The sequence below is a fragment of the Spermophilus citellus genome (assembly GCF_964194105.1).
Source record: "Spermophilus citellus genome assembly, chromosome: 17".
NCBI lineage: Eukaryota > Metazoa > Chordata > Mammalia > Rodentia > Sciuridae > Spermophilus > Spermophilus citellus.
The window spans coordinates 73,993,544-74,019,885 of record NC_138199.1 but is presented as its reverse complement, the minus strand read 5'-3'; the positions used below and the strand labels follow the sequence as shown (position 1 = coordinate 74,019,885).

At 48.7% G+C, this 26,342-nt stretch overlaps 1 protein-coding gene and 1 long non-coding RNA gene across 2 annotated transcripts in view; one reads left to right on the top strand and one right to left on the bottom strand.

Annotated features, from left to right (window-relative positions):
* Nucleotides 1-202: 202 nt before the first annotated feature.
* On the top strand, nucleotides 203-19,938 carry ST6GALNAC1 (ST6 N-acetylgalactosaminide alpha-2,6-sialyltransferase 1). The gene is made up of 9 exons (XM_081272180.1): nucleotides 203-803; nucleotides 15,679-16,474; nucleotides 17,080-17,248; nucleotides 17,327-17,498; nucleotides 17,735-17,873; nucleotides 18,130-18,233; nucleotides 18,425-18,514; nucleotides 18,592-18,691; nucleotides 18,956-19,938. Exons 1-9 carry the CDS (start codon nucleotides 670-672, stop codon nucleotides 19,139-19,141), a joined length of 1,890 nt encoding a protein of 629 aa, XP_081128306.1. The 5' UTR covers nucleotides 203-669; the 3' UTR covers nucleotides 19,142-19,938.
* Nucleotides 17,143-26,342, bottom strand: part of LOC308636602 — a 60,722-nt gene continuing 51,522 nt past the window's right edge. Inside the window, exon 7 of the long non-coding RNA XR_014019449.1 lies at nucleotides 17,143-17,154. This is a non-coding gene — a long non-coding RNA (uncharacterized lncRNA). The remainder of the gene's footprint in view (nucleotides 17,155-26,342) is intronic.

Sequence of the window (26,342 nt, the reverse complement as noted above, 5' to 3'; positions counted from 1 at the left end):
AGCCAGCAGCGCACTGTGGTCTTGGGTGACCGCTGGCTGGCAGAGGCAGTCTCCTTAACTGTGAAATGGGGAGGGCCATGGTCCCTCCTGTGGCTGCGCAAGTCACCCTGGGGCCCATGAAGCCTCACACGGTGGGTTCCATGCACGGTGGGTGCCTGGCGGAGTGCACAAGGTTTCAGAAGAGGAGGAGGAAGGTGGAAAGGCCACGGTGACCGAGAGCCGGTGCCTCCCATAAACAAGGCACTACTGCATGTGGTGATTTCACAGTGTCCTTGGGACAGCCCAGAGGCTCGGGCCTCTGCTTTTCCCATTTGGGAATGAGGCGATCAGATCAAGGAACTTGATAAAGTGCGCTTGCTTCTCATGGATGTAGTCCTCTTGAAGCTCTGCATTCAGAAATTGGCTTCAGAGACAGCAAAGGAAGGTGAACTTGTTTGAACAAAAGGAGTTTCTCTTCCTTGCAGCCACGCCAGCCTATAAGCCTTCATAAAGCAGAGAAGGCGGTTCCTCTTCCCCTGGCAGAGACTGATAGCCTCCGCACTCACCACAGTGGCTCCCGGTGAAGACAGGGTGCACACTCCCTGACTGGAGGCCTGGGCGGGAGCCCGTCCCTGTTCACATCCAGCCCCAGGATATGGAGAAATCTTCTATAGGGCCCCACTCACCAGCATGAGGTCCTGCCCACGGAGACTCAGTCGACTCAGTCGCCTGGGCCAAGTGTGGCCCTTGCTTGTGGCCGCGCTGATCTTCTTCCTCCTCACCCTGCCTTCCTTCATTAAGGAGCCCAGCATGAAGCCTTCCAGGTAAGAGTCGCACCCTTCCAGGTTCCTCCTGTCCCCTGAGGGGGACTGAAAACTGTAGCCCAGGGAGCCTTGGGACCGCTGAGCCACTTGTGAAGGTGTCAGATCAGAGATGTCAAGAACCACTGGTTGGGAAACCCGAGGGAAATGGACCCTAGGGAGATGGAGGAGATAGTGGCAGTGGGAGAACCAAAGTCCAGGGACGCCACCCGGCTCCTGTGGGGCAGGGAGCGGTCAGCAGAGAGCACAGGTGGAAATGGGATGAGCTCCGCTCTCGGACCGTGAGTAAGGCCAGCAGCCTCAGCGTTGGCTCTCACAGGCCTAGAGCCAAAGACGCGTCCCAGCTGTTCCATTTGTTTAAAACCATGCCACCCCCAGAAGTCTGTCAGTGAAACGGAGCTTCCACTGAGGGAGGCAGCTCTGATTCTGTGCCCCAAGTTAGTCCTCCAAAAAGAGTCATTTTTCTTAGAAAATAAATACCCTCTGGCAGTGAGAGGCCCTTTTCCTTCCAGACTCAAATTTTTTTTTCTTCTTTTGGTTTTGCATAGAGTTAAAAATAATACAGAGAAGAGAGGCAGGAAGTGAAGGTCACTCCGTGACACCCCACATCTGATCACTGTTCATATGTTGGTATTACAATTACAGCTCACACTTCCACAGCATTACTGTGTGCCAGGCCCTGTGCTAAATGCTTTATGTTCATTAACTAATTCTCATTATTATGAGGATGCTGAGACACCGAGAGCTAAGCTGAGTCACCTAAATAACATCTCAGGGCCAGGATTTAAACCCAGGTATTCTGATCCTGTATCCCAAGTATGTCTCCTTTATGCTATGTAACACCTTCATCTATGTATCCCACCACACTTACTGTGCCACAGGACAATTATTTTTTTCAGTACTGAGGACTAAACCCCGGTGCTCTACCACTGAGCCACTTCCCCAGCCCTTTTGATTTTGAGACAGGATCTCGCTATGTTACCCAGGCTGGTTTCACACTTTTGATCCTTCTGCCTTGGCCTCCTAAGTAGCTGCATTACAGGCATTCAAGGCCTGGCTACAGGGAAATTTTAAAATCACGATTATGGTAGACATTTTTCCATGTTATTGATTCACAGACTACTATTTATTATTATCATTAATTAATTAATTAATTAATTTTGTGGTGCTGAGATGGAACCCAGGACCTCATGCATGCTGGGCAAGCGCTCTGCCTTGAGATAATACCCAGCCCCACTCCCACTCCCTTCTTTTTCATAGCTGCATAGCATTTTGCAGAACTGATAGGGTTTCTTTAGCCAAGCCCTATTGATTAGCACAGGGGTATTGGACATAGGGGTGGGCAACCGGATTGTCACTTATTTTTCACTTCCTTTTGTACATTTCCGTAGCGTTTCTGTAGAGGGATTTCTTGCAATTGGATTGCCAAGACAATGATTACAGACATAAGAAATGTTAATGGAGACGTCAAAGCATTTTCCCCAAAGGCAACACTAGGGGGCGAGAAGGTCAGCTCTCCGCCAGATGTGGCAACCCCGGAGAGCTTTAATGCTTTGGGGGTTTCCATTCTATAGTCAAAAGTGTGCTTCTTTTTTAAATTTTCATTTACCAGTTTATTGGGGAAGCTAAGGCTCTTTTTAAAGATGTTAACCATTTGTACTTTTCTGTTTTCTTTTTTGGTACCAGGGATTGAACCCAGAGGTGCTTTACCTCTGGGCCACAGTCCCGGCCACCGCCTCTAACGGCCCCCGCTTTTTTTAAAAGTTAATTTAAAGACAGGGTATTGCTAAGTTGCTGAGGCTGACTTTGAATTTGCGATCCTCCTGCCTCAGTCTCCCGAGTAGCAGAATCATTTGTATTTTTCCATGAATGCTCTGTTCATATCGTTTGCTCTTTTTTTTAAGTAAATTATTTCTTTTTCCTATTTGTAAGAGATTCCCGTGTATTGGGCATATTAACTCTTTTCTGACTTATATGTTACAATGCTTCAAATGTTTCCTTTGGCCCAATGTTTATTCCGTGTTTGTGATATTGTACCTCATACAGAAGTAATATTTATGTAGATAAATCTTTTCCTTTATGGTCACTGGGCTTTTTGTGCAATTTTTTTTTTTTAACAAATGGCATATTTTTTTTTAATTTTTTTTTTTTAAGTTCTCGGCGGACACAACATCCTTGTTGGTATGTGGTGCCGAGGATCGAACCCGGGCCGCACACATGCCAGGCGAGCGCGCTACCGCTTGAGCCACATCCCCAGCCCTTTTTTGTGCAATTTTTAGGAAAACAAGTCCTACCCCAAAATCATACAAGTTTTCTTTTTAATTTTCTACTAATATTCCTGCATTTCCCCCTTTATGTTGAATAAGTTAATCCTGCAGAATTGAACATGAACATGAACATTCTCCAGGACTCTTGATTTTTATCAGCAAAACCCAAATCCATCAAGCTTAAGTAGGATAGTGAGGGGAGGAGATGCTAAAGCAGCACAGCTCTCCTGGGGAGCCCTGCAAGGTGACACTGGCCTGCAGATGAACGGCCGCTGGTGACAGGGCTCCTGGCCACCTTCTCCAGGAGTTAAAGGACAGAGGTTAGTGGCCAGGAGATGTCTGCTCTAGAGGTTTCTGAAGGCCAAAGGCCACTGTGACTCTGGGCAGGGTGATGTGTGGGGAAGATGACGGAGCCACACTGCCCATCCCAGTCATTCCTGTGGCACGTGTGCTACAGGGATGGGGATCAGAGCCTTGAAACTGCCCGGCTACTTTCTGGAGCCAAGTAATGAGACCACTCACCCCAGGAAACGTGTGGAAATGCTGATGGCTGCCAGGGGCAGCAGGGGTCAGGCCAGGAAGGCCCCTCCTGGAGAAAAGCCATGCTTACTGACAGTGAGACCAGGTCAGCAGGTCCCTGCCATCAAACAGAGGCTGACGGAGCCTCGGGGTGAGCAGAGACACCTCCCCAACACACACCAGCAGGTGGGCACTCAAGTAATAAGGCCAAGGTCAGAAGAGCTGAGCCTTGACAGAGGTGGCAGCCCGGGCCTTCGCCCAGAGGTAGAGCATTGGCCCAGCACCTGCAAGGCCCCGGGCTCCATCCCAGCCAACGCCACAGAAGGAAAGAAAGAGGGGCAGAGTTATCCTGACTGGCCATGATCTTGCCGCCCCCTCCCTTGCTCCCTCATCTCCCCAAACTCCCCTCATCTCATCCCTGTCTCCCCATCCCTACCTGCAGCTGAGAGGGTTGTAGCTCTGGTTTGGCAGCAAGGGGGAACAGGAGAGGAGCTCTGAACCACGTAGGACACCTGGAGCTCTCCAGGAGATCAGAGACATGAGAGAGAGCGAGGGCGAGAGACAGAGAGCGGGGGAGAGGAGACAGATTATATTGTAATTTTTCTTAGACCGAGTCTCGGGTTTTTTGGTTGGTTGTTTTGTTTTGGTACTGTGAACCCAGGCCCTGCACATGCTAAGCAATGCTCTGCCACTGAGCTACACCCTCAGCCTCCTAAGACTGAATTTTCAGCCTCAAAAGTGACTATAACATTTTGGAGTCATTCCCATTTCCATTAAGGAATGGGAAAAAGGGGGGCTGGGGATGTGGCTCAAGCGGCAGCGCACTCGCCTGGCATGCGTGCGGCCCGGGTTCGATCCTCAGCACCACATACCAACAAAGATGTTGTGTCCACCGAGAACTAAAAAATAAATATTAAAAATTCTCTCTCTCTCTCTCTCACTCTCTCTTTAAAAAAAAAAAAGGAATGGGAAAAAGGGAACATATTATGCTGCTCAATAAACTGTGTACATAATTAAGTTCCCAAATGGTTAACAGAAGAACCAAGTGCCATACGGAGTCCCTGGAAGAGACTCCCTGGAAATTCTCTGTTGAAGGATTCTCAGAGGATGTGGCACTTGAGACGAGCAGGGCTCAGATGAGGGACGGGGGAAAGGCGTGTGGGTGAGGAAATCCTACAAACAAGGAGCTGACCTAAAACAAGTCCTCTGGCCTTGACGAGCCATAGCCAACTGACCCCAGAGCAGCGAAGGGCTGGCCCTGGGCAGCAGCAGCCCTGCAGCAGGGTGGGGACAGAGGCTTGCTGCACAGGACATGCAGGCAGCGGTGACCTCATGAGACTGGTATGTGAAGGCCCTTAGTCGTCAGAGGTGAACTGGGTGGATGGGAAGGTGGAGTGGGTGCCATCTTGGCCTGACCAGCAGTGGCGACCTAGGGTGGGATACAGAGAGAGTTCCCAAGCAAATGACCCTGACACAAAGTCCAACAGGGGGAGACTAACCACTGAATCTCAAGGCGAAGAGAATCTGGGAGCAGGAAGAAAGGGGACATCGAGAGGCATGTCAAAGGAACAGGAAGCAGAGTGGAAGAGGCAAACGTGAAAAACAAGCTTTGCACCTTAGAGACTGGCACGGTCCACCCTCCTCAGTCTTGGTCCCACAGTGCTTCTGGGACGAGGGTAACAGTAAAACCAGACACAATCCAGGCACAATGGCACACACCTCTGATCCCAGCTACTCAGGAGGCTGGGGCAGGAGGATCACAGGTTCAAGGCCAACCTTGGCAACTTAGTGAGGTCCTCTCTAAAAATAAAACTTATTAAAAATGGCTGGGGATGTGGCTCAGTGGTAGAGTGCCCCTGGATCCAATTCCCAGAACCAAAAAAATAAAAAATAAAAAACCAGACATAAAAGGGAGTTTTAAAAAGCTTACCTTAATTTATGAGGGTCAAAATCAAGGTGTCGACAACGACTTTCATGATACATCACTAACATTTCAGAACTGGAGATGTCTCCAGAGCACCCTCTACCCAGGAGCTGTCGGTGTACTCCTTGGTAGACAGCCAACATCAGGGTATTTATTCTTTCTGAAAGATCTCAAATATGAGGCTCAAAAAGGTCAACGCTGATTCCACCCAACCAGAAAATGGCAAAACAGATACTTGAACTTAGGGGACTTTGGCTCCAAATGCCATTCTCCCACTATCTCCCTTGTGTGTTGACTCCCAAGAGATGCAAAGTCTAAAGAAAGCGAGAGACACGTACAAAGAAGGCGGCGGGCAGGACACGTGACAGGTGCCACGAAGCAGACAGGGAGGACCAAGTCCAAGGGGGAGTCGGAGTGAGAACGTCACGGAGAAGCCTAATGACTGTGTGACATTTCAGCCATCAGGGACGATGCAAACCAAGGGAACAGTGTGAGCGGTGGCCCAGAATGCTCAGGAGGGAGTCGTCGGTGGCTGATCAACCAGCACCAGTGCAGCCCTTGCTGTGTGCCAGGCCTGGTCTCAGAGTCACGGCGGTTCTGCATTAGGTTTTTTAGACAGATACGTCATCACCACCACTCCCTGTTACAGAGAAAATAACGTGCCCAGGACAGTCTGGTCACAAATGCATCCCAGGCAAGCTGGCTGCCGTCCAGACTCTCAGCCCCAACACCAGGCTCTGCCCTTCAGCTCCTCAGGTTCAACAAACCCAGAGTTTTGTTTCGTCTCCCACCAGAGCACGCATTTCTTGTGGGCAGCCTCTTATTTGTCTCTATTTCCTCGGCATTTTGAGCATGTCCTGAACACAGCACAGGAGCATAGATAAATGCTTGTTGATGAAAGAATAAACTCCTGCCCTTAAATAGCAGGCCAAAGTATTTACAGACGTTATTCTATGCTATAGAACTTTAAGAGCTCAGGATGACTTGCTCAAGTCTGTGCTCGATGCAGGTTACTCTGCCACTGGATGTCCTGGATGATGGGGACAGTTACGGGGTCAGAGTTCAGGATACCTGAGCAGGGACGGTACAGATAGGAAGAGCGAGCCGAGAGTGCCAGATCTGCCGGACTAGGCCACAAGGAGGATGGAGGAAGGGGTGAAGAAGAGAGACTTAGAGCAGCTCTGTGACCTCAGACCAAGGTTACTGGCCACCTCTCACATCTTCTTAGGACAAGGTCAAGTGCATCAAACTGTGAAGGTGTTGGTCCCAGGCTAGGTTTTGCAGGCTGATGTGCAGATGTGATCTAAAGCCACCCTCTGCTGCCTGGTATGAATATGTTAGAGAGGATGATTGACAGTAAGCTTTAAAAACACATCTATGAAGTCTGCTTTCCATTTTAATTTGTTTTGGAATAAGAAACACAACCTTATTTTCTGGGACCTCCTGATTTCCAATTCCGGGCCTCTCCAGGCTGCAGGAGAACTTAACCTCACCGTTCTTCCCCCTCTGGCCCATCCCAGGATGTTGCCAAGGGCTCCAGGACCTGAAGTGGTGCCAAGCATGGGAGGGCAGCAGACTCTTAGCCCCTGGCGGAGCTGCTGCCAAGCAGTACTGTCCCTGTCCCTGGGCTTCCTCCAGGTCCACCTGGCTTGGACTGTCTGTGGTCCCATCTCCCAAGGCTCTGCATGAAACCATTTCCTTTCTGGGGAAGTGTCAGACCCCCAGATCACTGCCACAGGGGATAGTGGCCTCTGATCCCCTGAACACAGATCTCTCTCCTGTCTCTGCTCTCCCTTCTCTCCCCCCTCCCCCAACCAGAGCAAGTCTTTCCAGGGAAGGGACAATGGCAGTGGGAAGTAGTAAGTCCTCCTCCCTCCTAACTTCTCCAAGACATTTTATGTATTTCACCAATTTTTAAATTTTTTTAAAAAAAATTTATTTGTATGTGGTGCTGAGGATGGAACCCAGGGCCTCACACAGGCTAGGCGAGCGCTCTACCGCTGAGCCACAACCCCGGGTCTTATTTCACCAAATTTTGAACATGGAACAGACTCTTAACTGCTAGGGGAGGTGAGGGGGTGCAGGGAGGAAAATAGTTAAATAACATTCCAGAACACTAGACAACTGCACAGGACAGGGACCTGGCGGCTCACGCCTGCGGGACTAACAGTGCGTTCTTGCAGAGGATGGGGTGATAGGAGATTGACACCCCTGGCTCTGCAGGGAGCACACATTTCCTCCCTCACTGCTGAACTCAGGAGAAAAAAGGCTCAATTTGGGTGTCACTTCCCATTGCAGAGGCCTCCCAGACAGAGCTGTCTTCCTGAGTCGTCTGTGACACCTGTTGCAGCTGTGGATATTCATGTCCGTCTCCCTGGTAGGCTGAGCTTCTAAGATGGGTGACCCGGCTGTTGGTCCCTAACAGACATCCTATGCTGGGCATATGGCCAGTCATTTAAGAAAATATTTGCCAAATAAACATTGCCTGGGGCTTTCTAATTCTCATGGGATTTTCAATGTCTCATTTTGTTTTCAGTTTTTCTCCTCAATATTTTTTTAAAACTTTTAAAAATACCTTTATTTATTCATTTATTTATTTGTTTGTTTTTATGTGGTGCTGAGGATCAAACTCAGGGCCTCGCATGTGCTAGGCAAACGCACGCTCTACTGCTGAACCACAACCCCAGCCCCTCTCCTCAATATTTCATGTTTGTTAACAAGACGTGCACAGTTCTAAAGACCAATGCTACCATGCTGAGGCCTACCTCCCACCCCAGGACCCTGATCCCCAAGGCTACTACTCCACTATCCTGCTGTGTCTTTTGGCACTGACCCCACGTTTCTGAATAACATGGCTGACCTGCTGTCCTCTGACCTCTCAACTTGAAGTGGTTAAGTGCTGTCAATGACAGATGGTTTACCCCCAGCCTTGGGCTGATCATCCCTTTCAAGTGTCCTCTCTGGAAGCTGATTGGGCAGCAGTTACTGTGTCATTCCAGCATTGACAACTGTCCCAGTTTGACCAGCCTACCTTAGTAAGGCATGGTAATAAAAGTCCAAATCACGCTGTTGTCCTGTGAGCATATCTGGATATGCATGGATCTGTAACAACAAATCACATCATTTTGCACGTCCATAAGGCACCAATAAAAAATGTGGAAAGAAAAAAAGAAAGGAAAATAAAGTGCCTTCTATACATTGGATCGTAAGTTTTATGAGACAGGTATTAAGAATCCCATTTAATGCATAAGGAAATGGAGGCTCAAAGGGTTTGGTGACTTGCCCCCCGAACCTGGCCAGGCAGGATGTATCACGTTTTTGTGTTGGAACCTTCAAACAGCTCTCTTCGAGCCCTTTGCAAAATATATGTCATTGCCGACCAGTTGTCCCATGCTGTGGACACTGGAACTCACTTCTCCTCCTCACTCCTCCCATCTAGTGGCATTTTGGTGTCCATCTCTGGCCATGCTTCCTCCCACTACTGAGCACTACTCTGCTTTCTATGAAATCAGCTTCTGAAGCTTCCCGTGGTGAGAACACGTGTATCTTATTTCACTTACCTGACACCCTCCAGTCCCACCCATGTTGCCACAAATGGCAGACCCCCATTTTTCGGCTGGCCAACCTCTCATTGTTGCACACACCACCTTTTCTCACCCCCTCATCCACCAATGGATGAAAACTTGGCCGATTCCATGCCTTGGCTCTTGTAAATACAGCTGCAGTGAATGTGGAGCGCAGGTCTCTGATGGCACAGATCTCAGTTCCTTGGGCTGGGTTCTATGGTGCGGTATTTGTAGTTGGCCGAGGAGCCTTCAGAGGGTTCTCTGTAAAGGGGAATCCGTCCACGCTGCTGGCGGTGATCTTTTGCCTTTTTTATTATAGCCATCCAAACTGGGCTGAGATCACCTCTGTTTTGTTTGCATTCCTCATCATCAATGACATTCAGCAATTTTTCACATATTTGGCCATTTGTGTACCTTCTTTTGAGAATGTCTGTTCAGATCATTTGCTATTTTCAAGTGATGATTCTCGTTTTTGCTGCCGTTTGAGTACCTTGTCTTCTTCTGTGGATGTGAATCCCTTGTCAGATGGATAGTTTCCAGTATTTCCTCCTATTCTGTATGTCATCCCTGCACTCCATTGATGGTTTCCTTTGTGTGCAGAGCATATTTTAATTTTTTTTTTAGCTGTTGATGAACCTTTTATTTTATTCATTTATTTATGTGTGGTGCTGAGAGTCGAACGCAGTGCCTCGTCATGCTAGGAAGCGCTCTGCCACTGAGCCCCAGCCCCATATTGTTTGATATAATGCCACTTGTCTGTGTCTTTGTCATCTGTACCTTTGGGGTCTTATCCAAAAAATTAATTGCCCAGAACAATGTCTTAAAACATGTCCCATATGTTTTCTTCCCACAGCTTCAGGTTTTACCTTTAGGTCTTTGATCCTTTCCCCTTTTCCCCTGTGCTGGGGGTGGCTCCCAGGCCCTGAGGCACGTTAGGCAGGATTTGTGCCACCGGGCCGCCGGCTATTTCGATAGGCTGTCAGTTGGCTTGTGTATCTGGTGTGGATATCCAGCTTTCCCAGCACCATGTACTGAAGACCCTGTGTCTGACTCTTGCCCCGCATCTGCCATTGTTGTTTAAAACACCTCCTCCCTGGATGGCTTGGTCCCGCCCACCACCACCCCTACTCTGCATCTTCTCCCAAGCTCTCACAATATTCAGGCCTGGGAGTCAGGGGCGAGCCCTGCCTGAGGACAGGAGGTGTGTTTTACCGACAGAGACAGAGGACACCCAACTTTCAAACCAACTCACTATCATTCTGGCCCAGTGAGTCCAGGGAGGAGACAGGCATCCCAGAGAGCGCCTGAGGAGCCCTAGGCAGGGTGTGCTTTGGGAATTGCTTCCTCATTTTTTTCCTCTGAATTTTTTTCTTTTCTTCCTCTTCTGTCCCATCTCCCCTTCTGTAATTGAAGGGCTCATAGCAAACAAAAGTTTCCTCTGGGGTCTGGGGTTGTGGCTCAGCTGTAGAGCGCTCGCCTAGCACGAGTGAGGCACTGGGCTAGATCCTCAGCACCACATAAAAATAAAAGGTATGTGTCCACTACAACTAAAACAATTTTTATTTTTAAAAAGGTTTCCTCTGAACGTTTCCTCTTCCCCTGATACATCATCCCCTTAGTAACTCTCCAAATGAATGAGCTCTGACCTGAAAAAGAACACTCAGAATAACAAAACACGGATTTCCAGCAAATGTTTCGACCCACAAAGGTAATGTAGGCAGTTGTACAGCTTTTAGCCATTGAAGCGGCCCACTGAAAAATCATTCAAAACCTTTAAATCATCTAAAACTTTTCAGGATTTCCAGGGAAAATACACTTGCCACTTGGAAAAGCAGAACAGTTTTCATTTCAGATAGGAAAGGAGACCCCAAAGAGCCACCAAACTCCAGGGGGGTCTGGGACAGCTACATGGACACAGGGGAGTCTTGGAACCCACAGGTCTGGCTAAGAGAGGGGGGCGGGAGCAGCCCCTGGAATAGGGCTGGACAGCAGGAGTCAGGCAACCCAGGAGCGGCCAAGGCGGGTCTGCCTCCCTTCCAGGAGAAACAGCTGGAACTGGAATCACAGGGAGGGACAGAGCTGCAAAGCTGATGACCAGGACTGCCTAGAGAAGCCCAGGACTCAAAGACGTGAGGGGACGCCCATTTGTGTGACTGGCCACTCATGACGACAGACATGGCACACAGCTGACTGGGACCCCTCCCAGTCTCCGTACCACAGCTCAGGAGCCCAGGTACAAAACTACTGTGGAAATCACAAGTCTTTTGACCACTTTCCTATGCTCCAGAAGTAATCCACTCCTGCCACCATTACAGGTGACCACTGACCGGGGTAGTATTCTCAAACTTCAGTTCAGACAGCCTCTGGCACAGCCTCGGATCCCATCCTGCATTGTCTGTAGGCTGTAATCTCGGAAAACCTTGCTTGGTTGCCAAGTTGCTTTATGACTTCAGGCATAAATGAACTTTGAACCTGTTGCCATTTCTTTGCCTCCAAGCTCCCCGTGGTGATGTTTTTACCAATAGAGAGGAGACTGCAGTGAAACATTCTTCTATGTGCTACTTTTATCAAATAGAGCTGCATGAGCCTCATGATGATTAAATGCAATATTTTTTCTTACCTCCCCAGTAGATTAGAATTATGAAATTATTATTATTATTTTTTATTATTATTATTTTTGCTTAAGTGTGGTCCATAATTATTTCCCCTGTCCTTCTGGACTAGATGCCCTTAATAGAAAAGTGTTCTCCTGCCCCAGCCCTGCCCATGGCTCAGGATCTGAACAAATGAAAACAGGATACTCAGCTTCTGTACACCACTTTAGCATTCAGTAAATCCATGTGTAACAATAGGAAATGCTTGTATAAACACCTGTGAACCTAACAATCATAGGTGTGTTTAATTATTGATAATTGAAACTTAAATCACATAATTATGTCACTCCCTGGATTACTGCTGTGACTTCCTGCACAATGTCAATGAGTTTTCAAGCAACCGGAGCATTTGCAGACAGAACTGTCTTCTCTGGGCGTCCCTGGGCCACTCCTGCCTCCATACCGATTCTAGAGAGGCACGCTGTATGTCTTCAGAGGCCGTGTGACCACTGTGCAGAGGGCCAGCTGTCCGAGCTGCATAGTCTGCGGTGCGGAAGACCACCCGCCTCATCCTCTCCCCAGCCGCTGCCTGTTAGGTGCCCTTGGCCAGACAGCAACATCCAGGAAAATGTTCAGGCTGGGAAAACGTTATTCACCAGAGTTCCTCAAGCAGGGTGCTAAGACCTCTAGGGGAGGAGAAAGCTGCAGGGTGAGGGTGAGTCCACCAACGGCCTCACTGGTTGCCAGAGCCGCCTGATGAACCAAGCCAACAGCTGGGGCTGGAGCTTGTGCTGAACTGTCAGAGCCCAGACAGTGGGTGAGTGTCAGCTCCATCCTGGCAGCTCTCGACCCTCCCACTCCATCAACCGAGTGAGTCACCAAGGACACAGCCTGACCAGCTGGGTCTTCCGGGGCGTCCTGAGTGGTATTCTCTCATAATGGATACTTCGGGGGTGTCTGCCCAGCCTATAACCCCCTATTCCTCTTGAAATGGTCAACCTGTTGTCTGGAACCAGCCCTGTATTTCTCCAAGAATAACGATGCCTTTGTCTTCTGCCTCTGATAACAATTACTGGACATTTCATGGGTCCAAGGTCCCTCCCTTATTTGGTCTGTGCTCCTGGTAACTGCACAGCACTTTGCACAGAACAGACATTCGGTAAACGCTTGCTGAGTGAGAGTTCTCTCGTGTCCTGTGTACATATTTCATATTATGTTATGCTTTTGTTTAAATCCACTTCCTTTTGGATTCAGGAGGCCTTTCATAAGCCCTGATGTGGCATGATGTGGCACTATGACAGCATGATGTGAGGGCTGCCAGGGTGACTTCTGCCGCCTCAGAGTTTGTAACAGAATAAAAAAAGATGGCATTGAGAGATGGCATTTCCCTGAACACACAAGCACCTCAAAATGTGACAGAATCAACACCTGTTCGGCTTCAGTATCAACATTATTGCAGGAAGTAGAGCTGGAGTCCAGCGATGTCCAGGACACCCCCCAAGTTCCTGGCTCTCCTAGCACAGCTCCTAATTACAATTTGATCCTTATTTGTGTGACTATCTGTCATTCCCCTTTATATCTCAGGCTCCATGGGGAAGGTTGGGTTTGGCTGAGCTCATCGCTGAGGCTCCAGTAGCTTGTGCAGTGCTCAATAAATATCTGCTGAATCAAACAATGAATGCATAACTGTTGGACTGGGTGGGGGAGTTGAGGAACCGGAAACCAGGCAAGCAAACTCCTAGCTGTGCTTGCTGAACTGGGACCCACTACAAAATTGACCTTGAAATCTCCTGAGGGGAAGAAGGGAGGGAACTTGTATCTGTTGGGCTGCATCCTCTGCCAGGTGCCTTTACATGCTCTCAGTTCATGCTCCCCAAAGCCTTTTCCCAGCAGTGCATTTTACAGATAGGAAAACCAAGAGTCCAGGAAGTTCGGGAGACTTCTCCAGTCTTATGAGCTAATAGACCAAGTGTTCACACCCTTGCTCAGGCCTGTAGGGCTGCAGGCTTCATGCTCCTCCTTTTTCCCTCCAGGTAGCCTTGGTAAGTCTGTTAACAAAACGTAGCTCAGAAGAACACTTCCAGCAGGAGGAGGGAGCTTGGGACACATGTGACCAGGACTAGTGGGGAGGCCTGAAAGTCAGCCACAGAGCACAGCAGCAGGAACTGAGGACCTGGAAATCCTCCTGGGCCGTGGCTCTTCCCAAGGCTCCCAGGAACCCTTGCAAACATCTGGGTCGTGCAGGGGCCCCTCAAGTCAGAGACCCAGGTTTCTCCCAGGACACCTGAACCAAGTTACATGTAAGTGGCTGACACCTCTCACAGTCTCATGTAGAAGTCAAAAACAGAAAGGAAACATGATTCCTGGAGCTAAACCCTTGCATGCCAGAAGTCAGACCAGGCATCCTGAATATGTTTCCTTTTTTATTTTTTAAAATTATTTAATACATGTTTTTAGTTGTTGATGGACCTTTATTTTATTATTTTTGGGGATAAGGGTACCAGGGATTGAACTCAGGGGCACACAACCACTGAGCCCCAGCCCCAGCCATATTTTGTACTTTATTTAGGGAGAGGGTCTCACTTGCTTAGGGCCTTGCTAAGTTGCTGAAGCTGGCTTTGAACTCTTTAAAAAAAAAAAAAAAAGAGAGAGAAAGAGAGAGAGAGAGAAAATTTTTAATATTTATTTTTCAGTTTTCGGTGAATACAACATCTTTATTTTATTTTTATGTGGTGCTGAGGATCGAACCCAGTGCCCCATGCATGCCAGGTGAGTGTGTTACCACTTGAGCCACATCCCCAGCCCTGGCTTTGAACTCTTGATCCTCCTTCCTCAGCCTCCTGAGCGGCTGGGATTATAGGCATGTGCTACTGCACCCAGCTTATTCATTTATTTATAAGTGGTGCTGAGGATTGAACCCAGTGCTTCACACGTACTAGGCAAGCGCTTTACCACTGAGCCACAACACTAGCCCCCACCACCAGAAACAACCTTTGGAATGGAACTTGGATTGCGCCGTCCTCCTTCAGCACCCTCTCTACCTCCCATCTGGAAGTCTTCGATAGCTCCTCCTGCACAAGTGGACAAATGGCAAATTCCAAATCCAGGATCCCACACACCACGCCAGTGGCTCTCCATCCCTGCCCCCACTCTGCCCTGTAGCAGCCAACCATCGGTCCCATGCTCCCCGGGGCAGCCTTCCCAAGGGCTCCATCAGCCCCCACACCCAGGCAGGAGTCTCCTACCTGGCTCTTAGTAGGCTTTCTCTTGCTCACAGCTGGGACAGGCCTTCCACCTGCAATTGCCAACATCTAATGTGAGATGTGGCATGAAGAGTAGGCTTTTGACAAAGACGCATTGAGAATATATTTTTTTCCCTAATGATACCAACAAGCAAAAGTTTGTTTTTAAGGGTTTGGCTCTCAGTAATATTTGAAGTTAGTCTGTAAGGCAAACCTTTCAAAGTTGGGCTGGGGTTCAGGTTGGGGATGGAGCAGAGCGCTTCCCTGGCATGCCTAAGACTCTGGGTTCCACCCCAGCATCTCAAAAGAAAGAAAGAAGACGTGAAGGCTGGCAGCTCTGGTCTGTATGTGATGTGCCTCTCCCACTTCCTTGTGAATGATGTTATGTAACTTATTTACCTGTGCTTCATTTTTTAAAAAGGAAGTTAATCAAATGACACAAATATTAGGTGACAGAACCATTCCATTCTTGCAACTCACAGCCAGAATGGCAGTCTTCTCTGGGGCCCAGGTGTAGGTGCAGGAAGGGCGGTCCAGCCTGGGAGCCAGCACCCCAAATGCTTGCTGTTGCCAAGGTCTCTCTCCTGACCACAGGTAAATCTCCAGGTGCACTGCCAAAGTACGCAGTGTGATCTCTGCGGATGGCCACACCGTCCCCTTCATCTCCTGTGGAGACTAGTTTGAAGTCGGCCTGAGGCACGATCGTAATCACTAGTCATGCTTCTGAACTGTTTCTACTCTTTGCTAAAAGTTCTCTCTTCCACAGGTATCAGTATATACAGAGCACTGAACAAAGGTTTCGGGATTTGATACAAAAGACCATCATGGGATGGGGGATGAGCACCCCTGCAAAGTCAGCCAAGGAGACCCGTGCCCCAGACACACACCCCCGGCCCACAGCCCGCAGCGCCACAGAAAGCAGGAGGACAGAGGCCCACCGGGCACCTGGCACAGCCTCACCTACAAGCCAGGAAGAAGAGACAGCCAAGGTGGACACACTGCCACCAAGAGGTCAGGACAAGGACAGGGCCTCCTCCAGGACAGAGGCACTAGCCCCGCAAAGTGAGGACAAGAAGACAGCTGGAGGAAGAGAGGCCCAGAAGGGGAGGCTGACCTCGGCCAGGACAGTGACGCCCCAGAGCAAAGTGGCAACTAGAGCCCAGAGGCTCAGTCCAGGAATCAGGGAGAAAAAGTTGACCACCGCAGGAGCAGCACCACCGAGGACGAGACCCAGAGCCACCACGAGACCCAGAGCCACCACGAGACCCAGAGCCACCACGAGACCCAGACCAAGGCCGACGATGAGACCGAGAGCCACCACGAGACGGAGGGTGATGACGACACCCAGGGCGATGGGGAGACCGAGTGTGACCACAGGATCAAGGGCGAGTACGACAGCAGCTGTCCAGGCCAAGAAGAAGCCCACCCTGGCCGCCCCGCCAGCCCCTTCCCCAAGCCCCACCATGCCAAGAAGCCAGAGACTCAAGGCCGCCAACTTCAAGTCTGAGCCTCGGTGGGATTTTGAGGAAAAATACAGCCTGGACAGGGGGAGCCTGCAGACGGTGAGTCCCAGCCCCGGGCTCCCGCTCTGGAGCCCCTGCCGGGCAGCACCCACCCACTTCGCCTTGCCCACCTCCTGCTCTCGACACACCCCTCCCTCCTATGACAGCCAACATGGGGGAGGAGGGACAGCAGGCCCCAGAGTCCTGCTCCCCCGGCACCAGAAGTGTGAGTGAGGAAGGGCCCTCCCAGCAGGTCCCGAAGGCAGCTGGAGGGTCGTCAGGCAGGAGGGGAGACAGCACCAAGTCTCACCCTCTGCCTGGTCTTCCCAGCCAAGCTGCCTCTTCAGCCACCCCCACTGCTATCCTCCCACGCCCTGGCACAGGGGGCAGCATTCAGATGTGTCTGCTCACACACAGAGTTGAACCCTGGCACCACAGCACCCTGGACACAGGCCACACGATTCCTCTCCCACTCACGAAGGTGCCTCTGCCTTGAGGGTAGAGAATGCCCATTCCCTAGGTCCCCTCAGGGCCCCAGTGGGCCCAGACCAGGGACAGGAAGGTCAGCAGAGCCTGGGACTGGAAGAGGGGACAGAGGCAGTGCCTTCCCCACTGAGGCCCTCCCCAGCCTCTGCTTCCTGACCTCCGTGTCCTGCTGCACACAGACCTGCCCTGACTCTCTGAAGACCAGAGCCGCCAATTCATCGTGGCTCCAGAACCTCTTGCTGCCCAACCTCACTCTCTTCCTGGACTCCAGGCACTTCAACCAGAGCGAGTGGAACCGCCTGGAGCACTTTGCACCGCCCTTTGGCTTCATGGAGCTCAATTACTCCTGTAAGTCCTCACCCGAGGGAGGCTGGGGCCAGCAGACCTGGGAGGACCGGGCTCTGAAGGTACCCCTCCTCGTTCCAGTGGTGCAGAAGGTGGTGTCAAGGTTCCCTCCGGTGCCCCAGCAGCAGCTGCTCCTGGCCGGCCTCCCCACCGGGAGCACGCGGTGCGTCACTTGTGCCGTGGTGGGCAACGGGGGCATCCTGAACAACTCCCACGTGGGCCAGGAGATAGACAGCCATGACTATGTGTTCCGGTAAGGCATCCCACCCCGGCTGCCTTGGCCAGTCCTCTTCTGCAGACATGGGCTGCTCCGAGGGACCTGACAGGGTGTCCCATGCCTCTCTCTGGACAAGGTGGAACCCGGGGCTCTCCAGTATATAGCCACTGCCTCCCCCATTCTCCCTTTCCTGGGCCCCTGTCCTCCCACACCAACTGCCTACCCCTCCCTTCTCTGCTCACAGTGCTTTCTCACTTTGTCTTTCTGTACAGATTGAGTGGAGCTGTCATTAAAGGCTATGAACAGGACGTGGGGACCCGCACGTCCTTCTATGGCTTCACCGCCTTCTCCCTGACCCAGTCCCTTCTCATACTGGGCAGTCGGGGTTTCCGGCATGTGCCTATAGGGGAGGTGAGCAGAGAGGAAGGAACTGGCCTGGCCACAGACTCTGGATAGGGGACTCGTGGGTGAGAGGGGAGATGAGCGTCTCGGGTCTGGACAGAGTCTGCGGTTGGTTCTGGTTCTGTTCACATGAAGGACAAGGGCAGAGAAGACATCCACACCAGGTCAGCAGAGAGCAAGAGGGCACTCTGGTGTGAAAGCCAGGCTGCCCAGCCCACGGTCCTCAAGCAGTACCCCAGGGTCACTCGCTGTCCTTGCTCTCTAGGACGTCCGCTATCTGCACTTCCTAGAGGGCACCCGGGACTACGAGTGGCTGGAAGCCCTGCTCCTGAACCAGACCCTGCAGAGAAAGAGCCTCTTCTGGTTCAGGTACCCACTTCCCTCCTCCTGCCCCTCACCACCCCCACCAGGCTGAACCATGAAGTGAATGGCTACAAAGGGGTGGGCAGGTGGGGACAGCCTTGGCTGCCACCTGGAGATGGGCACCAGCCATGCCCGTGACCCTGACTTGGCCCCCACTGAGCCAGTAACTGAGCCTGAACGATCATCCCTGACCACAGGCACAGGCCCCAGGAAGCTTTCCGGGAAGCCTTGCAATTGGACAGATACTTACTGCTGCATCCAGACTTTCTCCGGTACATGAAGAACAGGTGAGAGCAGAGAGTCCGCGAAGGGGCTTCTCGTCCGTGCAGCCTCCTGACAGTTGGGGATCTGGGGTATTTTACAGGTTTCTGAGGTCGAAGACCCTGGACGGTTCCCACTGGAGAATATACCGCCCCACCACCGGTGCCCTCCTGCTGCTCACTGCCCTGCACCTCTGTGACAAGGTAAGGCTCCACTTCAGGAACAGGAGTAACTGGAGAATAGCTCTGGGCTAGTTCTAGGCCTGATCATCACAGGACAGGAGCCGGTCCGGGTGCACACCTCTGTCCAGGACCAGCAGCGAGCACGACTGTCTGTGTGCATCCAAAGCACCTGCACCCAGGCCCCCAGGCAGAGAACCAGGATAACCCCCCCACAGAGTCGGCCCACGTGAAGGAGCCTGGGTGACAGCCACCACAGATCCTATTTCTCCTCCGACCTTTACCTAGGTGAGTGCCTATGGCTTCATCACGGAGGGCCATGAGCGTTTCTCTGATCACTACTATGACAAGTCATGGAAACGAGTGGTCTTCTACATAAACCATGACTTCAAGTTAGAGAGAGCTGTCTGGAAGCGCCTACATGACGAAGGTATCATCTGGCTGTACCAGCGTCCCCAAACAGCAAAGAACTGACCAGAGCCTGGGCCCCAGCAGTCTCTTCACCCACTCCAGAACCCGGGGCGGGCGGGGGTCTTGTGACTCTCCTGCCATTTCCCCAGGGCTGGTACCAGGCTCCAAGCCCTTCAAGACTTCCAAGAACACCAGCACAGAGGAGAAAACTCCCTCAGCAAATGGTGGGTGGAGGCTTTGGAATCTTTCACAAGGTTGCTGCAGGGTCCAAAGGAAATGCCCGAGGCCAAGGACTTTTTAAATTAAATGGAACAGTAAGTGGCCAATACCACCCATTGCTGAAAAACACTGGTCACTGTCCAGGAGTGCTGGGCACAGAAAAAGGAGCTGGAACTCACAGAGATGCAGAGATCTGGTGTGAATTGCAGATCTTCTACTTAGCAACTGTAAAATGTTTGATTTAACCAGAGGTTGTCTGGAGGCCCTTTCCAGGGGTTATCTGATTATTGAAGGGTCTGTACTTTTCCTGTCTCTGAGCCACTTGACAACTCTGTGTTGTAGGAAACTGACAGTGACATAAATGATTCATCTCCATGGAGATGCAAGTAAACTTTGCACAGTGAGGGTGCACTTGTTACCTCGTGGATACTCACCAGATTGGTACCTACTGACAACTTCGTTTTCACATTTCTGAGTGCCCAAATGTGTATCTGATCCTTGGATTCACCTTTGAACCAGTTTTTACATCTTACTGGCTCCTTCGTTAATCAATGAGTAAATGAAATCTTTGACATGTTTATTTTCCATTTGTGTGAGAATTATGATCTCAACCTTTAAAAATTCACCCTTTAACATTTCCATCTAAAGTTCACTAGATTAAAACTTCATTCTAAAGAATTTGTTCCCTTTATCCTCTGTCCTCCCACCAACCTGCTTTCTTACTCAGCCCCCAGGCTGAGAGCTGAACGCAGCCAGAGACATTTCAGTTCCCCAGATCTCTGGAGCCCAGAGGAATTCTAAAGATCCCTCAAAGACTAAGGTGCTGGTTAAAGGCAGAGGACTCGGTACCGGTACCGACGGGGCGGGATCTGCGGTGCTCTAAGGGTGCAGTGCCGGTCCCGCGCGGCAGGCGGCGGCAGCGGGCGCCTGGGTGCCCGCGTTCCCTGCGGCGCGGGCCTCTGCTTCCCGGCTCCCACGCAGGTGGTGGGAGGTGCCACGCCTGGGGCACACCGCCGCTGAGGCTTAGGGTGGACAGAGCCGATCTGGGCAGGGCCGGGCCTGGGCAGGCGTTTGGGGAAATGGGGGAGAAGAACCCGTCGCGCTGCCGCAGCAGTGACCCCACGTTGACTCCTCCAGGGACAGCCTGTGCAGGTGGCAGGACCTGCGGCCAAAGCACGGGCCGGCGGGCCCGCGAGGGTGCATGTGGCTAAGGCTCCCAGCGCAGCGCCGGCCTCCGACCACCCGGGCCCGCTGGGCGCAGGCCTGCACCGGGATCACGCACCCGGGCACCGGTCCGGAGGAGACCCCGAGAGAGGTGGTCTGGGGGGAAGCTCCGCCCAGGGTCGCCCTTCCCAGGGCCCTGCCTGGTGGGGGCGCCTGCAGCCCCCTGCAGCACCCCTGGCCTGAAGAGCACCGCTTGGGGCCACCAAAGCTTAGGGCCAGGACACAGCTAGTCAACGGGGGAGTGCAATGAGTAGCCCAGAGCACCCCATCTCTTCCCCAAATTAATCTGTTTCATGTACAACCTATACACATAACATGAAGGTCATTTTATAGAATTTTTTAGTAAACTCGGCCACAAAGGAAGGGCTGAGCCTCACCTGGCCCTGTGACTCTGGGCCCAGCCTATGTTACAGGAGCATCCTGGACTCTCCAGAGCTCGGGGTAGAGCTCTAGTCCAGCGCCCAAGGCCCCCAAGAGGAGAGAAATCAATTCAAATAGAACAACACTGTTTTTATGTGAGATGGATAGAGTAGAATGTGACAGAATATACTCTGTATTACACATGTGGTAATGTAACAAGACATAAGATTGACCTACAGAAATCAACAGCCTTCAATGACATAACAACCAGGTAGGGGATATAAGGTGCAACAAGCCCATTTCCAATAGCAACAAAGAAGATAATAATACTTAGCCATAAATTTGGTAGGAAATGTTCAAAATCTGTATGAAGAAAACATCAAAATACTCCTGAAAGACACAAAAACAGATTTGAACAGTCATCTTTGGTTCTTGGAAAAGATGACTCAATATGATAAATCTGTCAGTTGTCTCCATGTTAATTTATGAATTGAATGCAATTTCAATAAAAATGTCAAAATATTTTTTTTCCTAGAGCCTAAACTGGCACTAAAATTCACACAGAATAAATACGCGTAAGAATAGTTAGGAATACCTGAAAAAGAGAAGCTAACCAGGAGGTCTGACTCTACCAACTATTACCCTAAAACCTTTACTGTTAAAACAGTGTGAGACCTAGATGGGGAAAGTAGGTCACCAGAAGTGGACCCTGGGAGGGTTCATCTCGCCCCCTGGCCCCTTCCTCACTCCCTACTTTGTGGCTGCCTTGGGCTGAGCAGCTGTCCTCTACCATGCCCTTCTGCCATGATATTCTGTCTTGGAGCCAGATGACCATAGACTGGAACTTCTGAAACTATGAGCTTATTTATTTTTCATTTATTTATTAGTACAAGAGATTGAGCCCAGGGGCGCTTAACCATTGAGCCACATCCCCAACCCTTTTTATTTAGAGATAGGGCATCTTGCTAAATTGCTGAGGCTGCCTATGAACTCTCCATCCTCCTGTCTCAGCCTCCTGAGCCACTGGGATTACAGGCATGTGCCACCATGCCTAGCTGAAACTGTGAGACTAAATGAATCTTTCCTCCCAGGCATGGTGGTGCACGCCTGTAATCCCAGCAAGAGGATCAAGAGTTCAAAGCCAGCCTCAGCAACTAAGTGAAGACCTGAACAACTCAGCAAGACCCTGTCTCCCCAAAAAAGACTGGAGATGCTCAGCAGTTAAGAGCCCTTGGGTTCAATCCCCAGTACAAATAAATAAATGAATAAATAAATCCTTTCTCTTTTAAGTTGTTTTTCTCAGGTACATGTCACAGCTACAAAAAGCTGACTAACACAATGCACAAGATTATTCACTGTAATAATACTTTGGAATTCCAAAATATTGGAAACTACCAAAATGCCTATAATATAGGAGATGTAAACATGAAGAATGTCACATGGGTACAATGGAGTACTGTACAGCTGGGAAAAAGATGGGCAGTTCATGTAACTGACCAGCACAATGGCTAGATATATCATTAAGGGGCAGTTCGTGTAACTGACCAGCACAATGGCTAGATAAATCATTAAATTTTTTTAAAAAGCAAAGATAACAAAAATTTTTACAGCACAGGATGAGTATCCCTTTTCCAAAATGCTTGGAATCAGAAATGTTTCAGATTTTGGATTTATTTGGACATTGGAATATTGGGAAAGAAATCCAAGTCTAAACATGAAATTGATCTATTTCCTGTATACCCTATACACATAACCTGAAGGTCATTTTATAGAGTTTTTTAGCATACCTGTTTTGACTGTGACCCTTCATGATGTCAGGTGTGGCATTTTCTCCTTGCGACGTAGTGTTGGCTCAAAAAGTTACACATTTTGCAGCACTGGAGCATTTGGGATTTTACACATTGTACTTGAAAAAAAGAAATAAGAATAATATACAGGTGTCTGGTTATCTTAGCAAAAAGAAATACAAAGAAAAGATACACCAAAACCTAGTGAGACTGGTTACCCAAGGAAGAGAAATAGGAATAAAAAGGGATTGGAAAGGTTGGAGGAGGACCGCACTACTCTGAGTGGCCTTTTCTCCCAGTTTTGCCTTTGTTCTGTAAATGACCCCAAAATAACAATGAAATCTACATTATCAGACTTGAAAATCTACATTATCAAACTTAAAAACAATACAAAGAGAAAAAATGAACCTAGCAAAATTCAAAATATTGTTCACTATCCCATAGAAACAGCAAAACTATATTTCAACTACATAGCCTCCAAATAAAGACAAAAAGAATGGCAAATATGGACCTCTAGTTAGTAGGTAGGTTTGTTTTTTACAAACATAATGAAAACACTCTCAATGTGTTATAACAAAATAAATATGGACTGTCAGAAAAGAAAGTCACAAATATGGAAAAGGGCAATAAACCCTACAGTGTTGGATGAGAACTAGAGATCAGTATGAACTTGAGATTTTTTAATAGAATTATATGTATGGGGCAGTTTATATGTGTGAATACATGCAAGTATACACACATACATACATTCCCTAGGTTCATCAACTGGTGGAGTCTGGGGTCAATGACATTTCGATGACAATGAGCACACTGATCACCAGCTGTTGAGCTCCTAAACACCACTCTCTACTACAAAAAAGCAGCACGTTTTGGAGAAATGGCTGATTCTAGTGCTGGAGTAGGGAAGGTCCCAGCTTCCTTACTGGAAGGTTTATTGTTCCGGAAACCTCAGAAGTGCTGAAAGACTAGGATATGTCCAAAGAACACAGGAGGCGACCTGAAGGAATTCCCACCGGTTAAAAACAAAACGATTTGAGAATGAAAGTAAACGATGACAGTCGTGCAGGGTTCCTTATGTTTGTAATATAAAGGAGGAAAGCTTCTTCTTACAGAACGCCAACAAATCATTATGGATAAAGCCGCTGGAAAATCAGTATGTGACAAACACCAAACTTGGAGTCAAGCTGTCATTAACCAGTGCTAACGCTAGTAGATGTCAGTTTAATGGAGAGTAAAATGCCTACCTAATCCCGGCCTCCCACAGCACACTTCCTAATGACTGTGACTTGAAGAAAAGCCGAACCTCCCAGAAAGGTCCCTAGAGGGTAACTGGGCCCAATCTCAGAATGGAGGCTGAGCGTGGGGACAGCGGGGTTCACGTGTGTACTCCGTCCTCCTGGGAGAACCACAACTCAACTCTGCTGCCCTTGCCTGGGAATATTCCTGTTTCAACTGCCAAGATAATCAGCCTCTAGAAAGTACCATTTTGCCACTGGACCTGACCAATCACGGGGACCAGCGATCTACTGACCAAAACTGAGCACTGTCAGAGCTGACTACTGGACTATGACTTAAAATCAGCCAATCAGGACTGAGCACTTCCCACAAGCATGCCAAGCGCCCCTGGGTGGGAAAGTGGGTCAGAACTTTATGTAAGCCAGCGCCTGCCTGTGTTCTTTCAGAACACATGTTCGTTTTCTGTGGGTTTGTAGCCTGTTTATTGAAATAAAGTTTCTCTTTTTATCTTAAATTTCTTTCTAACGGATTTTATTGACGTTCAAAAAGCAACCTAATAACTTTACAATGGAGAAACCTGAAAATCACCACCTTAACCAAGTGATCAAAGTTAATATCACTAGCAAAGAAACAGACCAGCGTCCTTTCTCTCTCAGAAGAAGGAGATATCACTTCCTGGTGTTCTTACTGACTAGGCATAATAACTTCAATCTAATCATAAGAGCCCAAACTGCAGAATAATCTACAAAATAATTGTCCTCTCTATTTATTCTCTTTTAAAAGTCCAGAAGTCATTAAAAAAAGAAAAAAGAAAAAAGAAAAAAAAGCCCAGGCCCAGAAACTGTTAAAGATTAAAAGAGACCAGGCATGGTGGCGCACACCTGTTATTCCAGGGCCTCAGGAGGCTGAGGCAGGAGGATTGCGGGTTCAAAGCCAGCCTCAGCTTTAGCAAGGCACTAAGCAACTCAGTGAGACCCTGTCTTTAAATAAAATACAAAATAGACCTGGGGATGGTTGTGGGTCCCTGAATTTCAGTCTCAAGTGGGAAAAAAAAATCACATGGATTCACCTAAGAAACCACATAATCTATCTGATTGTTTAGGGAGAAATTCAATGAATGTTAAAAGTCAATTATACAGTTAGGAAAAGAGAAAATCAGTAAACACAGATCTGAAAAAATTCCCAGTACAGATCAAAGATATAAGGATTTTAAAATTTAAATGTATAAAATATAGAAGGTGGAGTGAAAAGATCTTAGAGGATCCAAAGCAGAGTTCCCAAGAGACAATAAAAAAGCAAGGAATCAAAATAATATCAGAACTAATAAAGGTCACAATTCTCCACATGTGATGAATCCCACAGTCCAGGGAGCACAACATATACTTAGCAGGATAAATAAAATAGAAAGACACTGTGCTGAACTGCACAACGCCAAAGGCAAAGAGAAGATCTTAAAAGCAGTCTCAAAGAAAAATAATCCAGGGCTGGGGATGTGGCTCAAGTGGTAGCGCGCTCTCCTTGCATAAGTGCGGCCCGGGTTCGATCCTCAGCACCACATACAAACAAAGATGTTGTGTCTGCCGAGAACTAAAAAATAAATATTAAAAAAATCTCTCTCTCTTAAAAAAAAAAAAAAGAAAAAGAATCCAGATTTCAAGGTCAAAGACATTGCAAGCTAAACAGAAACCTTTAGATAAATAACCTTCAAGAACATAAGCTCCAAAATTTTTAAATATTAGCAAGTCAAATCCAGCAATGTGGAAATAACACAGGAAACTTACCATAGGAATCTTGAGTTTGCCTAACATTTGAAAATTAGTCATTAGGATTCAACACACTGCGAGGGGAATCTGGCTTAGTGGTGGAGCGTTTGCCTGGCATGTGCAAAGCCCCAGTTTCAATTCCCAGCACTGCAAAAAAAAAAAAAAAAAAAAAAAAAAAAAAAACCACAGAAAAAGAATTCAACATGCTAACAGAAAGCAAAAGAAAAAAAATATGTACTTATTTCATGTAGGAAAATTTAAACAAATATCAGTGAGATGGGAAAAACCAAAAGCCAAAAGAATGCAACTCCCTAGAAGTTAAACACAGGAAACCTTTTGAGAATCCGGGAGTAGTCAATGGAGTCCAATGAAGCTGAGGGGTTAAGCAAGATGAAGATTGAGAACTGATCCCTGGATTTGGCTAGATGAGAGCCACTGGTGAAGTCTTCAAAGTGATTTCAGTGAAACTTAAAACCTCAAGGCTACAAGGAGATAAGGAAGTAGAGATAGGGTGAACAAAGAAGTCTTGTGTTCTTAAAAAGCAAGATTTTCAGCATAAAAGAAAAATATATATGATAAGTTAGGATAAAATTCTATCATCTTTCATTTGAATTGGAAGTAATGATATATTTTTCTCTTCATAAAAATTCGTGCTGAAGAGGGTCCAAAAAGTGT

What these genes read in the sequence shown, in the direction of transcription:
- ST6GALNAC1 (XM_081272180.1), top strand. Translation starts at nt 670, where the DNA reads ATGAGGTCCTGCCCACGGAGACTCAGTCGACTCAGTCGCCTGGGCCAA. An exon ending in ACAGGGGGAGCCTGCAGACG is followed by an intron (nt 16,475 to 17,079) that starts GTGAGTCCCAGC and finishes TGCTGCACACAG; the next exon opens with ACCTGCCCTGACTCTCTGAA. An exon ending in CCCTGCACCTCTGTGACAAG is followed by an intron (nt 18,692 to 18,955) that starts GTAAGGCTCCAC and finishes ACCTTTACCTAG; the next exon opens with GTGAGTGCCTATGGCTTCAT.